Here is a 12656-nt window from a genome sequence, read left to right as displayed (position 1 = left end):
GGACCAGAAACATAGGCAAAGAAGAAAAAAAAAAATTTTTTTTAGTTAACAGATTTTTTTGAACTAGTTAAGTTAAGTTAAACAGTAAGCTTAGTTAATAATTCAATAATTGGCCCTATTACTGGTCAAGAGGTGTGGTTATAATTTATATCGATTGCGCTTCTACCTACCTACCTACCTGTCTACTTACCTACGACCTCTCCCTCTTTCTCTCTCTCTCTCTCTCTCTCTCTCTCTTTGTCTTCTTCTATCCCATTAACACACTCCTCCCCTCCTTAACTCGATTAATTCCACCCCCGATATCATCAATAAATTGTCGAGGAAAAATAATGGCGTCCAACGGTGTCGCAAAGGAGTCGAAGGAGGCCCGGTCGCTCTTCGAGCGCATCGATTTCCCTTCCATCCCCAAGGAAGCTGGTCGCAAGATCGCGCAATTGGAACAGGAATTCATCCGCGCGGAGGTTGAACAGCGTAAGTGGTTCCTTTTTTTTTTTTTTTTTTTTCTTCTAGCTTTCTGATGGAGGATATTCGATGTTCTTTGTATCTTCCTTATCGGTGGTGGTTTTGTTATCGCGATTCTTTTCTTGCGATCGCGATCGCGATCGCGGTCGGAAAAAATTGTCGCAATGCGCGTCGCGCAGAGGGGAAAAGGATTCGAAAATCATCATCGATTTGAGTTCTATTCTCTACAATGACTATATAGAATATGCGCTCGCTATTTACGGGTGTCTAGCGATGTGAAACTGACGTCTCAAGGTAGTGCGCCGCTCTGTCCCTCTCCTACAACCGATCTACGAGAAGCGCAATGCCCTCATCAACACCCCCGAGCTCCAGGATGCCGACTTCTGGCCCCGCGTCTTCTCCAACGCTCCTGGGGAGATCGACCACTACATCCTGCCCTCTGATGCCGCCATCATCGGTGAGACCCTGAAGAACCTCACTGTCGAGCGTTTCGAGGTCGACAAGAATGGCAACGGTGAGCCACGCAGCGTGCGCTTGACCTTCGAGTTTCAGACCGGCGAGGCGAACCGATTCTTTGAGAACGCCAAGCTGGTCAAGGACTTCTACTGGCGCAAGGAGGTCACCAAGACCGCCAAGGGCAAGCGCAGGACCTGGGAAGGCCTGGTTTCTGAGCCCGTCCGCATCAACTGGAAGGAGGGCATGGACCCGACCAAGGGGCTGCTTGATGCCGCTGTTGACCTTGCTGAGGCAGAGAAGAAGCACGGTGGTGACAGGAAGAAGCTGCCCGAATACGAGAAGCTTGTGAAGAAGGTTGCTGAGGTCGAGGCTGATGCCCTCACCGGCGGTGAGGATGAGGAGGCCGATGATGAGGATATCGGCGCAACCAGCCCGGCCGGTGTCAGCTTCTTCGCCTTCTTCGGCTACCGCGGAAAGGACGTCTCTGCGGAGAAGTCCAAGGAGGCTGAGAAGGAAGAGGAAGAGAGATGGGCTAAGATCGCTAAGGGAGAGAAGGTGGAGGATGATGAGGAGGATGAGGATGACGAAGATGACGATGACATCGAAGAAGAAGATGATCTGGAGGATGCTGAGATATTCCCCGATGGTGAGGATCTGGCAGTTGCTATCGCGGAGGATCTGTGGCCTGGCGCCCTCAAGTACTATGGTGAGTTCTGCAATTCATTCGGCTGTGCGATCGGCATCTAATTAGTGAGTGTAGTCCAATCGTACGAGCTGGCCGAGGATCTCGACTCGGATTTCGACATTGACGATGTCGATGATGATGAATTCGACGAAGAGGACGCCGACAAGGAAGATGAGGAGGAGCGACCTCGCAAGAAGGCTCGCAACTGAATCGTTTCCGCCCTTGAAAGAATACCCCCTCGTCGTTGAAAAGTCGTTAACCCCCCTTTGTTTTCCGTTGTATATTACATGACAATCACCAAGATGAGTAATAGTATGAGCACGAAGATCAGGACGGCTATGCAAAAGGAAGACATTGTATCTGCCAGTTTCGGGATTGTTTGTTAGTTTCAGATATCGCAATTTGATAATCAAAATCGCGGAGGCGCAAAGCTTACCCTCGTTCTTCCTCACGATGTGTTTAACCCTTCTCAGTCCATTCTGTAGCTTTCCTCCAACGCGATCGGCCAGCGTATCCACTTCATCGAGCATGACTCCTTGCTCCTCGAGCTCCCTGCCCATATCGTCGGCCTGCTGTCGCAGGTTTCCAACCGTGCGGAAAACACCATCCAACTGCTCATCTTGCTCTTGCATGAGCTCGAGCTGCCGCTGCTGTTCCATGGATGAATAATAATCTTCTCCTCTTCCCTCTCCTGAAGCATCGGGGGATAACAGGTTGTCGAAATCTGATGGATTCGGGAGTTCCGATCCAGCACCTCTTCCTTTCCCAGCACCGCTAGTTACTGCCTTTTCCAACTCCTCTCTCATCTTCTCAACCTCTGACCCAACATCTTCCACCAGCTGCCGTCGACGCTGCACTTCGTCCAACTCAAGGCCATATCTGTAAGGATCGTGTTCAACGGCGCGGACGCTCTCAACTAGATCGCTCAGATCTGCAGTGAGGTCCTGAAGCGTAGACTCGAGTTCCGACCGTGCTTGCTGCAGTTCCGGATTTGAAGGTGAGGTCGCGAGGGAGCGGATACGAAGGTAAGAAGAAAATAGGGGACGAGTGGTCTGCAGCGTCGCCAGGACATCTCTGTAGCAGCAATGTCAACAGGCATGCGGGAGCTTGGCCCACGGGGAGAACATACGCTTGGACCTGGAGGAAAGGGTCCATTTGGCTTGGGTCCGTCATGGTCGCGCAGGTGTTATTTCTATACTCGAGCTGCCATTGCTTTTGTGCTCGTCTGTTGGAGGCGATAGTTGTTTCTCGACTACTTGCGGTTGATGATGAGAATCCCCCGGACTCGGTTGCGACAACCACGCTGGCCTTGGCGCCTCGTCGGACACCATTGGCTCCGCTCGGGCTCTACTGTACTTGGTCAGTTTCAAGCCGCATCCGTCCTTGTCTGTTTGGAAAGCAGTTGAAGATACTAACTGGCAGAGATACATCGTCTAATAAGGTGGCATGATACTGCTTTTTTTCTAGGCTGTCACGGCGGCATCAATAGCAACATGCCAGAGCTCAGTTTCTATGATGTAACTATCAGTTCGATGCTCCGATTCGATAGTCACAGCTTCATGCGTATGAATATCCATTTATTGTTCACTGGTTCTGTGATATCTGTACGAGGATTTCGCCGATATCCGAAATGCGACTACATGATGAACCAGTCATGGAGATCATTGACAGGTAACTACTGGATGGCGCTTATCGTGATGTCGTCGTTTCACAAGCTTTATCGGTCTATCCGAACCCGATAAGAACTTCCGCTTCATCTCATGGGATACGAAAGATAGTTTTAACGCTTGTATCCCTCATCTTTTCATCTTACTATGGGAAAGTGATATATTTCCCATCACTTTCGGTCTATAGCTAAATCTTTTATTGATTCTTAGATCACAGCGGTCACCTCATCGGGACACATTGTTCAACAAGCGTAAAGTATACGGATACAATATACTAGCGACAATGTCCGAAAGCACCAAATACGTCGATCGTGAGATCCCTACAATATCTCTGGGCGATTTTGATGCTAGAATCGATGACATAACAACCCAGCTTGTGATGGCAGCGGAGGAAGTAGGTTTCTTCTCCATCACTGACCATGGACTCTCGGTGGAGGAAATCAACCACATGTTCGAAACTTCAGAAGCCTTCTTCTCTCTTCCTGACGAGGTCAAAGCAACGGTTCCGTGGAGTCCCAGGAACGTAGGATGGGAGAAGAACTCTCAAATCCGACCATCAACAGGAAAGCCGGACAGGAAAGAATCTTATCAGCTACAGTTTGGCCAGAATATGAAAGGCATGTGGATCAAAGATGAATACCTTCCCAAGTTTCGAGAAGATTCCTTGGCCTTTATGAACCGCGTACAAAAAATATCTGAGAAATTGATGATATGCTTTGCACGCGGTCTGGGATTCCCCGATGACTACTTCATCAAGTTCCATGATATCACCCGGCCTATCTCTCAGACAACCATGCGTCTATTGCATTACTTCGCCCTTCCAGAGGGAAACAACACAGGAGTCTATTATCGTGCCGGAGCACACTGCGACTGGGGATTCCTGACCCTACTTTTCCAACGAGAAGGCCAAGGCGGACTGGAGATCTGTCCAGGCCGAGAAGTCGTCACAGAGTTTGCTCTTGGAGACGCGTGGACAAAGGTCGATCTCAAAGCTGGAGATATCATCTGCAATATCGGTGATTTGCTCATGTCATGGTCGGATGACCGTTTCAAGTCGACTTTCCATCGTGTCAAGACTCCGTCAGAGCCGGGTGATTACTTTGGTGATAGATATAGTATCGCGTTCTTCAACCAGCCGTGCGCGGATGCATTGATTCAAGGCCCAAAGAAGAAATATGCGATGGTTACTGGAGAGCAGTTCACTGCGAATGCCATGAAGAGGAACTTTAGTGCCTTGCAGGAGAAGCAGAGGGCTCTTGCGGCTATGGCCGCTTAAGCTCTATTGTTCCATACTTCATTGCAGAAGCTGAGTACAGATATTATACAGATTTCTACGAATATTCAGAATCTAAGTAAATATTTTAAAGCAAAGTCGTTCATCATACTACTATTATTCTACTCCAATCTCGGCGCTTGTAAGCGGAAACCTTGGAACCGCAGGACCGTCCCCGCGCTAAGCCACACAGGGTAATTTCCTTCCGCCACAAATTTTAGAACTCAAAAAAATAAAGTGAAATCGTTCACCAGGCGGTTAAAAGAAAGGTATTGTTTTATCATAAGGTGAATGAATACTTGATGGAAATACTTGTCAATCACATAATCCATTGATATTGCTGTCGTTGCTGCACTTCACGTCATGAAACCAAAATCTCCCCTCCCACTCTCTGATGAGTGGAAGGATGCAGATTCTTACGTTGACTCTCTCCTTTCTTTTGCAACCACGACCACTCTATTTCAGAATCTATGTGGTGGAGTCCATATACTAGATTTCCTGACGAGAGAGCCTGATCTGTTCACGACTTTGCTCCCGGAAGATTGGAGAGAGTTCTTTGGACAGCATGATATTCAAGATATCTTGCATCTTCTGATGAGGGAAGATATAGATTCGCTTCGAGAGAACATTTCGCGATTGAGCAATGGAGCTTCAGAAGAATCCATCCATTATGAGGATGCAAAGTGGAAGGGAGGCCCTCTACCTCCAGCTAGTCTCTTGGACTATATTCACCAGATTCGGAGGTTCAGTCTAAAGAGGGACTTCACCCCTTCGAACACCAAGGGTACGATACCTCGACATGTTGCTGTTGGTATGAAGCCGAAAAAGTGCCATGAGGTCGAGAATTTCTCTCGATATGTCAATTCCCTTTCCGCAACTGTAGAAGAGGAGAGAGGGGAGTCTGTTTCTCATATCGTGGACTTTGGATCGGGCCAAAATTACCTCGGACGGACACTTGCGAGTCCTCCATTCAATAAGAATATAATCGCAATCGAAAGGAAACATCATAACATCGCTGGTGCCAGAGGCATGGATGTCCATGCTAAATTGGCGGAGAAGACGGTCATTCTCAGGAACAAGAAAGAGTATAACAAAAGCAAGAAAAGCGCACTGGAGTCGTCCTCTGACTGCTCTAATTGCTCTCCGAAGGGTTCAGACACCCCTTCCAGCGATGTTGGCGCTTCGAATGAGGCCGATAAGCAGGATGATTCTGTCACCGTGATCAACGTTTTCAGCGAGATCAACCTCGAGCCCAATGAGCTCAACCAAGTCCCCACGATCAGTGGCCGGCTCCCCTCTACTGATGAGGAGGAAGAAGAAAAGCCAAAGGGTGCCATGCATTACATCGAACATGACATCCAGGATGGTTATCTGGAGCCTATTATCAGACATGTCGTCACGCCCGAGTCGGCAGATTCAGGAAAAGAATCAAGAGCGTCTTCACCAGCGTCTGGTGTCGACCCGAGAGTAATGGTGATCTCGCTGCATTCGTGTGGAAATTTGCTTCATCACGGAATTCGATCTCTCGTTGCGAACCCGTCAGTCGTGGCAGTCGCTATGATCGGCTGCTGTTACAATCTCATGACGGAGAGACTAGGACCCGCCACATATAAACTCCCAGTGCTCCGTTCCCTGCATCCTAGACTGGAACAAACGGGAACAGCATATGATCCACACGGCTTTCCTATGTCCAAACGCTTGGAGGAGGTGGTATATGAGGGCGGTACTGGCATGAAGCTGAACATCACAGCCAGGATGATGGCCGTACAGGCGCCATACAACTGGGGCAAGGAGGACAGCGAGAGCTTCTTCACACGCCACTTCTATCGAGCCCTGCTCCAGCGTATCCTTCTGGACAAGAAGATCATTCCTAAGCCAGGGGTACCAGCCGATCCCTCTAGCATGGACTCGGCTACTGAGGAAACCCCTGGAACACCACTTATCGTTGGTTCTCTCAGGAAAGGAGCATTCGATTCGTTCAACGCATATGTTCGTGCAGCGGTGTCGAGACTCGTCCGTGATCCGAATTATGGTCCAAAGATTGACAAGGAGATGAGTGGCATCTCAGACGAAGAGTTGGAGCACTATGTAGAAGCGTATAATTCCGCAAAGCACAATCTCAGTGTTGTCTGGAGTCTTATGGCGTTCAGCGCCAACGTCGTCGAGGCTATTATTGTCACTGATAGATGGCAGTTCCTTCGAGAACATGATGTGGTCAAAGACTGCTGGGTCGAGCCAGTGTTTGACTACAATCAAAGTCCAAGGAACCTGGCAGTTATAGGTATCAAACACTGAAATAACCGGCTTGTCTTTATTCCGATATGTGTTCAAAAAATCACGCAACGCGTCTCTCTCACCTTCTTCACATCACCTAGTCACATTTTCTGAAAGAAAAAATGCCTCCAATGTTCGTCAGATCACGAAGAATCTCCCTGTCGAACATGTTTCGTGGATTCCACAGGCTGATACGTATCCGTCGAGAGCATGGGGTATCACGCATCCAGAATGACATGAACTTTCCAGCCTCCTCTCGCCGGGAAGATGGGTATACCTCCATTATTGAAGATGCCCCTTCTGAAGATGCCCCTTCTGAAGATGCCCCTTCTGAAGGTTCTCCTTCAGAAAAAGCTCCTGTTGAAGATATCTACGCTGAAAATGCCCCTTCTGAAAGTGTCCCTTCTGAAGGTGCTCCTGCTGAAGATGCTCCTTTTAAAGATGTCTACGCTGGAAATGCCCGCACTGAGGTTGATCTTCTTGAACATGAGCTTTCTGAAGCATCCAATGGTGCCCTGGACGAAGTATGCGAAAGTCTAGACGGAGTGTACCTTGATCGTGGAGAGGAACGCAAAGATGAACCGAGGAATCCTAGAGTTGCCAAGTGAGCCTATTGAATATAGATGTGTTCTTGACTTGTACTGATATCTAACCAGGTATGGTACGGACATCATCACGCTTTTAGTCGGAACGAACAGAACTCCTTTCCAGGTGCACCAGGGGTTCCTAGAGGAATCACGCTTCTTTGAGGCCTGCTGTAATAGAGGCTTCCGCGAGATGAACGAGAAGTTGGTCCGTCTTCCTGAAGGAGATCCCAGTGACTTCGCCTACCTGGTCGACTTCCTTTATGCTGGTAGCATACCGTGTCACAACTACACTGGAAACCCTATCTCTGACCTAGACGTCTTTACCGATCAGAAGCTTTGGTACTCAACTGCTTGGTGCCCTGATCAGAGATATTTCCATCTGTGGTACCCTTCCTCAGAACACATATCCCCGATCTTTCGTTGCACCATGTTCGAGGACTGGGACCAGGAGGACTGGGAGAAAAGCGACGAGAAAAAATTCGCCGAGGAAGCAAAGGCGCATTTGGATTTCCTCCTTCGACTCTATGAACTTGCCGACCAATACCTTTTCGATGGCTTCCGTGAACATATCATCGAGCACATCCTTCACGCTGCCAATTACTGTGAACCGTACGACTATTTCGAGGCGGCTAGCACTCTGTACGACTACCCCACTGAGCTTCCACCTCGTTTCAAAGAGGGCATCAGAAAATACATCGAGTTTTACATCAAGGCCACTGATCGTGACACGACTGTTGAGCTTATGGAGGCGATGGCTGATAATTCTCGTTTGGCCAGTGAGATTATTGAAGTGATGAGCCGTCTGCTTGAGGAGCTGAATCGTTTCTTGGATGCGGCATCCAGGGTCGAGAAACCATGGAGTCTGTATCCATGGCAGGCAATTCAGTGAACGGGGACTTTGATAGGTGTATGTGAACAAGTGGTGATTTTTCTTGAAGACGTGATCCCTTCAGCTAAATGTATTATAATGCAATCATGATTTGAAGTGCAAAGGCACAGCATAGCGAGATGATACCAGAAATGAAAATTGACCATATCTTTATTATTCCATGCCAAGAACTCAATCAACCTACATAGTTACATTCCTAACTACATCCAGCTATACCTATCTAAGTAGAACACATGCAGCGAATCTCTGACCATATCTTCCTCCTCTGTCGCATATCACTTTCACAAGAGCTCATGTGACTGAAGACCACCTCGCTTATTGACAGTGGTTAATTTTGTCAGCGCACAAAGAACGCGTTCATCAATTTGCAGGGGTTTTTATATGGATAGAGCCTACTAGAGACTAAAATTCTTTGTGTAACTAGGAGGTAAACACGGGACCAACCTGCCCCTAGACCTTGAGTCGAGCAGGGAACACTAGCTACTGCGCTAGAGGTTCAATATATACTATTTTCTTGCATGCTATATGATTCAATAAGTTCATGTAGGAGTTATTCACAGATTCATCTATAAGAATATCGATTCGCGACACCAACCATCAGAAACCCTTCTTGACACCTTGACAAATCTTCCAACTCCAGCGCATGCTGTCCATTATATGCGTTATGCTTCCAAACTCAGTGAATTGCAAGTATTAAAACCAGCACAGCCCGGTACCAATAGAACCGGCAAAGTTATTAGACGAATACACGCGGATACGACCAATCATAGAAACTTGGAAAGAAGGCAAGCAAGCGTACTCAGTATGAGTTATTATGTGGTATCTATGCTTAGAGCCTCTTGACATTCTGGCTCGACCCGTCGATCATTGACAAGAAGAGCTGATAGAAACGTTACATGATTATCAAAAACCAGATTTACAGCAGCAGAGCTAAATTGCTAAGCACTAGCTGAGATCTCCTAATCATTGTGATGTCCCATCATCCCATACTGAGTTTGAGCGGCGTACCAAATGGGAAAGGTCTAAGCAATAGTTTCTACCTATAAACCCGTATACGATTCGGGTTCGGACATTTTCTCTACAGGCCAAGGCAGCGATGATGATCGCGGCAGTGTTGAGTGTTGCCATGGTTTTTAGCCGAGGCGAGTTTTCGGCGCCGTCTGGGTCATGTGCTGGTTTTGATACCTGCAACTCATTTAGTATTGGGGGTTAGGAAGATGATGATTAAGGGACACGTTGGTCAAGATTTTTGGTGGTTACTTGAAACTTGTTCTGTGTACGGACCGTCGAGAATCAGGAAATAGCTTATTCGGGAAGGCCATGCATGGGGGGAATTCAATACATCTGATATAAGAAATGGAATGCATTTAAAGTATAGGGATCAGAGCATTCAGTGATACGAAACAATCGTTTTGCCAGCTACATTGAGCTATCAGCCCGTGCCCACTCCGTGGGCAGTCTCAGACCGGAAATCGACAACAGAATACGAACCTTGAGTCATGAAAGAGCAAAGATCGATCGTGGTTCATTTAAAACTAAAAAGCCATAGACCTATTCAACAGCAGGCATAACGACGTTGACTCACCCACGTAGTGGATAGCTCAGTAACCAAATAACCAACTTGATACTCACAGAGCAAACACAAAACAAGGAAGACGGGGCCATATCACTAAGGATCCCAGGGTATATATCTGTCCAAGACATCAGGCCATATACAACGCTTTCTGATCTATATCGATAGGCATTCGATCCATATTCCCTCAACGCCTCTCTAAATATATCTCTATGTCTTAGGAGGAGGTGGCGGAAGCCACCGTCCATCTCTTAACCAAACACCCGTTCCGCCGTAAAGTCCTGCCTCGGCTCCTCGTAGGAATGCAAATCGGAAGAAGAGATCTTCTGGTTCGTCGTCTGCTCTCTGGCTTTCTGCTTTTACTTCGTCGCTCTGCCTGTCGAAGGAATCGTCCTCGCGGTCGACAGGCATAAGCACACCAGGGAGTTCCAGGCCATCATGGCCGTGGCGGTGCCAGGTGAATTCGCCCCGCTTGTCTTCATCCAGGTAACCGCGGAAGCGCTCGACATCGTTGACAAGGACGCTAACCCCATCTACTCCGAGTTCGGCCATTCTTTCATGCTCCCAGAGCGCAAATGTGATGTTCCCGTTGCCATGGTGCCTCGGATCAGTATTGCGAGGCAGAGAAATGTGGACGGATGAATGGGTGATGTTTGGGCTTGTGGCGCCCCACCAGCCGTTGGAGCCTCCAGTGCTCGACGGGATCTCTCCCAAGGCAGCGGGGGTCTGGATAATCGATGCAAACCCCCATCGCGCGACACCGTTAATGAACAATCCCAGGAGCAGACCTTGGTAGATCACGGATGGTCTGATGGGGAAAGCAGTTCCAGGCATCAATAGGATAGCAAGGATGTAATGGTGAATTCGGAGGCGAAGGCCAGGCAAGGCGAGCAGGATGAGTATTATGGTTCCCATCGAACCGTATATCGCCAGATAACGGGGCATCAGACCACCTTGACGAATATGCCATGCCTGAGAGAGAATAATTGAAACCACAAGCGTTATCATGATACCCAGTGCTGCTTTGGCTCCTGGTTGTTCGCGAATGTCGTGAGGCGTCAGTCGCTGGATCGGGATCAGCACAGCGAATGTATAATTATTCAGTGCGCCGATAAATGCAGTAGGGAGATAGAGCAGCGTCTTGCTGAGCTGGTATGCTGGAGAGGACAACGGCGTCAGCAGTGGACGAGCACAGTACATGTACAGCACGTAGGCCACGAAGGAGGCCGGTAGGAGCCGAGCCAGCAGCAGTGAAAACAATTCTGTCAAACTGGGCAGATTCGGTGGATCTGACACCAGACCAACATGCAAGAATAGCATGAAGAACGTGCTGAAGAAAAAGACGGGCGGTGAGGTCGTAAACAACGCTATCAAGACTATTGCTGTGATAGTAATGCCTAGAAGAGGCCACCGGGGGTCCTTCGGGCAGCCCGCTTGCGAGCCGGAAAGCTTTAAGAAACTGAATGACTTCGGGAAGGTCGATGGGAATCCGACCGACTGCAGGCCATGACGGGCGACAGAGGGATACGAATGCGCAGCGCCTTCCAGCTTCACCACACCACATCCGCCAGCGGTATTGGTTATGGCACCTGCATGGATAGCCGCCTGACAGATGAAACTGTCGGCGCGGTAGACTCCCTGCTCAGGAGATTCTGGCTCTGGCCCACCGACAACTAACGGTTGATAGTTGAGGGTCTGGTTTCCCACTGTATGAGGTTCGAGCAGTTTCAGCGCTCTACAATTTGCTGGGCAGCGGAAGGCCAATGTCGATTCGGAAAATGGACGGCAGTCATTTCCGTTGAGGCCGCATTTATTGCCATAGGACCTGTATCAGATAAACGTCTGTTAGTCCCTCCACATTCACGATCTGGACAAAGAATTGTCTACGGGCTTTGAGGTTTCCCATACCAGAAGCTTGCGGAGCAGGACAGAGTCTGCGGCCTGCCGTATCCTTCAATATAACCGGATGAGGCGGAATGCAGTAGAACCAGAAACCACGACAAAAACCACGAGAAATATAGAAAGAGTAGCACAGCGATCTTTTGTTTTCGTTTCGGGAAGAGTCGTTCGAAGTAGGTGACCGGCAATGCCTGGATGTTGGGGAACAGAGGCCTGAAGAGCAGCTCATGCGGTGGCTCTGGACCCTTTACCCAGCGCACGACCGCGCGACCAGCTTTCCTGAGCGGCAGCGGTACCCATCCCCAGCGAAATGACTTGGATGATTCTTGTATCCAGATCGGTAGTCGACGCAGCCCTCCTTCGCTGCCGGCCTCTTCGGGGAGCAGACCGTCCGGAGCATCCGGATCGCCAGCGCTCTCTTCGTCCGTCAAGGGTGGTGGGACGAAGACACCCCGTTCCTCGTCGCGGTGGTCGTCGTACATGGTGAGAACCCTAGCGATGATTCAAGGGTCAGTCGATCAGAGAAACAAAGCAACGGATCAGAGAAGATACCCAAGAGATAACCTACCTCGACGGAATGGTGGGGCGGTTGAAACGAGAGAACTACCTAGATCGACGCAGTGAAGACAAATGATTTCTGAAGGAAGAAACAAAATAGAGACATGATCCAGAGGTAGAAGGTGATAAAGACCGACAGTCCGGGTGTATCCGTGGACGAGGGAGAAAAGGCATCAGCCAGTCCGGATGGGCGAGACGAGCAGGTGGATGATTGTCCAGCTGCTTACCTGAGCCCGAGATGACGCCGTCGCCCTGTCAGGATGAAGCAGAGCGTCTCGAACGAATTAATGAATGAATTAATGAATTCATTCATATTCATATTATTGCTTGATG

General features: G+C 48.9%; 5 protein-coding genes across 5 annotated transcripts; 3 read left to right on the top strand and 2 right to left on the bottom strand.

The window, feature by feature from the left end:
• The first annotated feature begins 34 nt into the window (after positions 1–34).
• On the top strand, positions 35–2055 carry C8Q69DRAFT_454311 (nucleosome assembly protein). The gene is made up of 3 exons (XM_028629691.1): positions 35–471; positions 761–1624; positions 1679–2055. The coding sequence occupies exons 1-3, from the start codon at positions 330–332 to the stop codon at positions 1810–1812; spliced, it is 1140 nt and encodes a 379-aa protein (XP_028489912.1). The 5' UTR covers positions 35–329; the 3' UTR covers positions 1813–2055.
• Positions 1776–2916, bottom strand: C8Q69DRAFT_53143 (t-SNARE). Its single transcript, XM_028633753.1, has 3 exons — positions 2733–2916; positions 2040–2677; positions 1776–1963 (listed from the first exon to the last, which is right to left on the bottom strand). The coding sequence occupies exons 1-3, from the start codon at positions 2774–2776 to the stop codon at positions 1887–1889; spliced, it is 759 nt and encodes a 252-aa protein (XP_028489911.1). The 5' UTR covers positions 2777–2916; the 3' UTR covers positions 1776–1886.
• A 65-nt stretch (positions 2917–2981) lies between these two features.
• C8Q69DRAFT_454304 (leucoanthocyanidin dioxygenase) lies at positions 2982–4652 on the top strand. Its single transcript, XM_028629690.1, has 2 exons — positions 2982–3274; positions 3481–4652. The coding sequence occupies exons 1-2, from the start codon at positions 3234–3236 to the stop codon at positions 4544–4546; spliced, it is 1107 nt and encodes a 368-aa protein (XP_028489910.1). The 5' UTR covers positions 2982–3233; the 3' UTR covers positions 4547–4652.
• Positions 4653–4906: 254 nt separating this feature from the next.
• C8Q69DRAFT_495509 (methyltransferase domain-containing protein) lies at positions 4907–8598 on the top strand (the record flags this gene model as incomplete). The annotated part of the gene is made up of 3 exons (XM_028632233.1): positions 4907–6824; positions 7067–7421; positions 7474–8598. 3 exons carry the CDS (start codon positions 4907–4909, stop codon positions 8291–8293), a joined length of 3093 nt encoding a protein of 1030 aa, XP_028489909.1. The 3' UTR covers positions 8294–8598.
• A 1150-nt stretch (positions 8599–9748) lies between these two features.
• Positions 9749–12523, bottom strand: C8Q69DRAFT_53090 (LCCL domain protein). The gene is made up of 3 exons (XM_028633741.1): positions 12334–12523; positions 11775–12257; positions 9749–11691 (listed from the first exon to the last, which is right to left on the bottom strand). The coding sequence occupies exons 2-3, from the start codon at positions 12245–12247 to the stop codon at positions 10077–10079; spliced, it is 2088 nt and encodes a 695-aa protein (XP_028489908.1). The 5' UTR covers positions 12248–12257; positions 12334–12523; the 3' UTR covers positions 9749–10076.
• Positions 12524–12656: the final 133 nt, after the last annotated feature.

Source organism: Paecilomyces variotii (genome assembly GCF_004022145.1).
Source record: "Paecilomyces variotii strain CBS 101075 chromosome Unknown C8Q69scaffold_1, whole genome shotgun sequence".
In the NCBI taxonomy this organism is placed as follows: Eukaryota; Fungi; Ascomycota; class Eurotiomycetes; order Eurotiales; family Thermoascaceae; genus Paecilomyces; species Paecilomyces variotii.
Note: the sequence above shows the minus strand (reverse complement) of the source record. Positions and strands in the feature narration are given on the sequence as shown.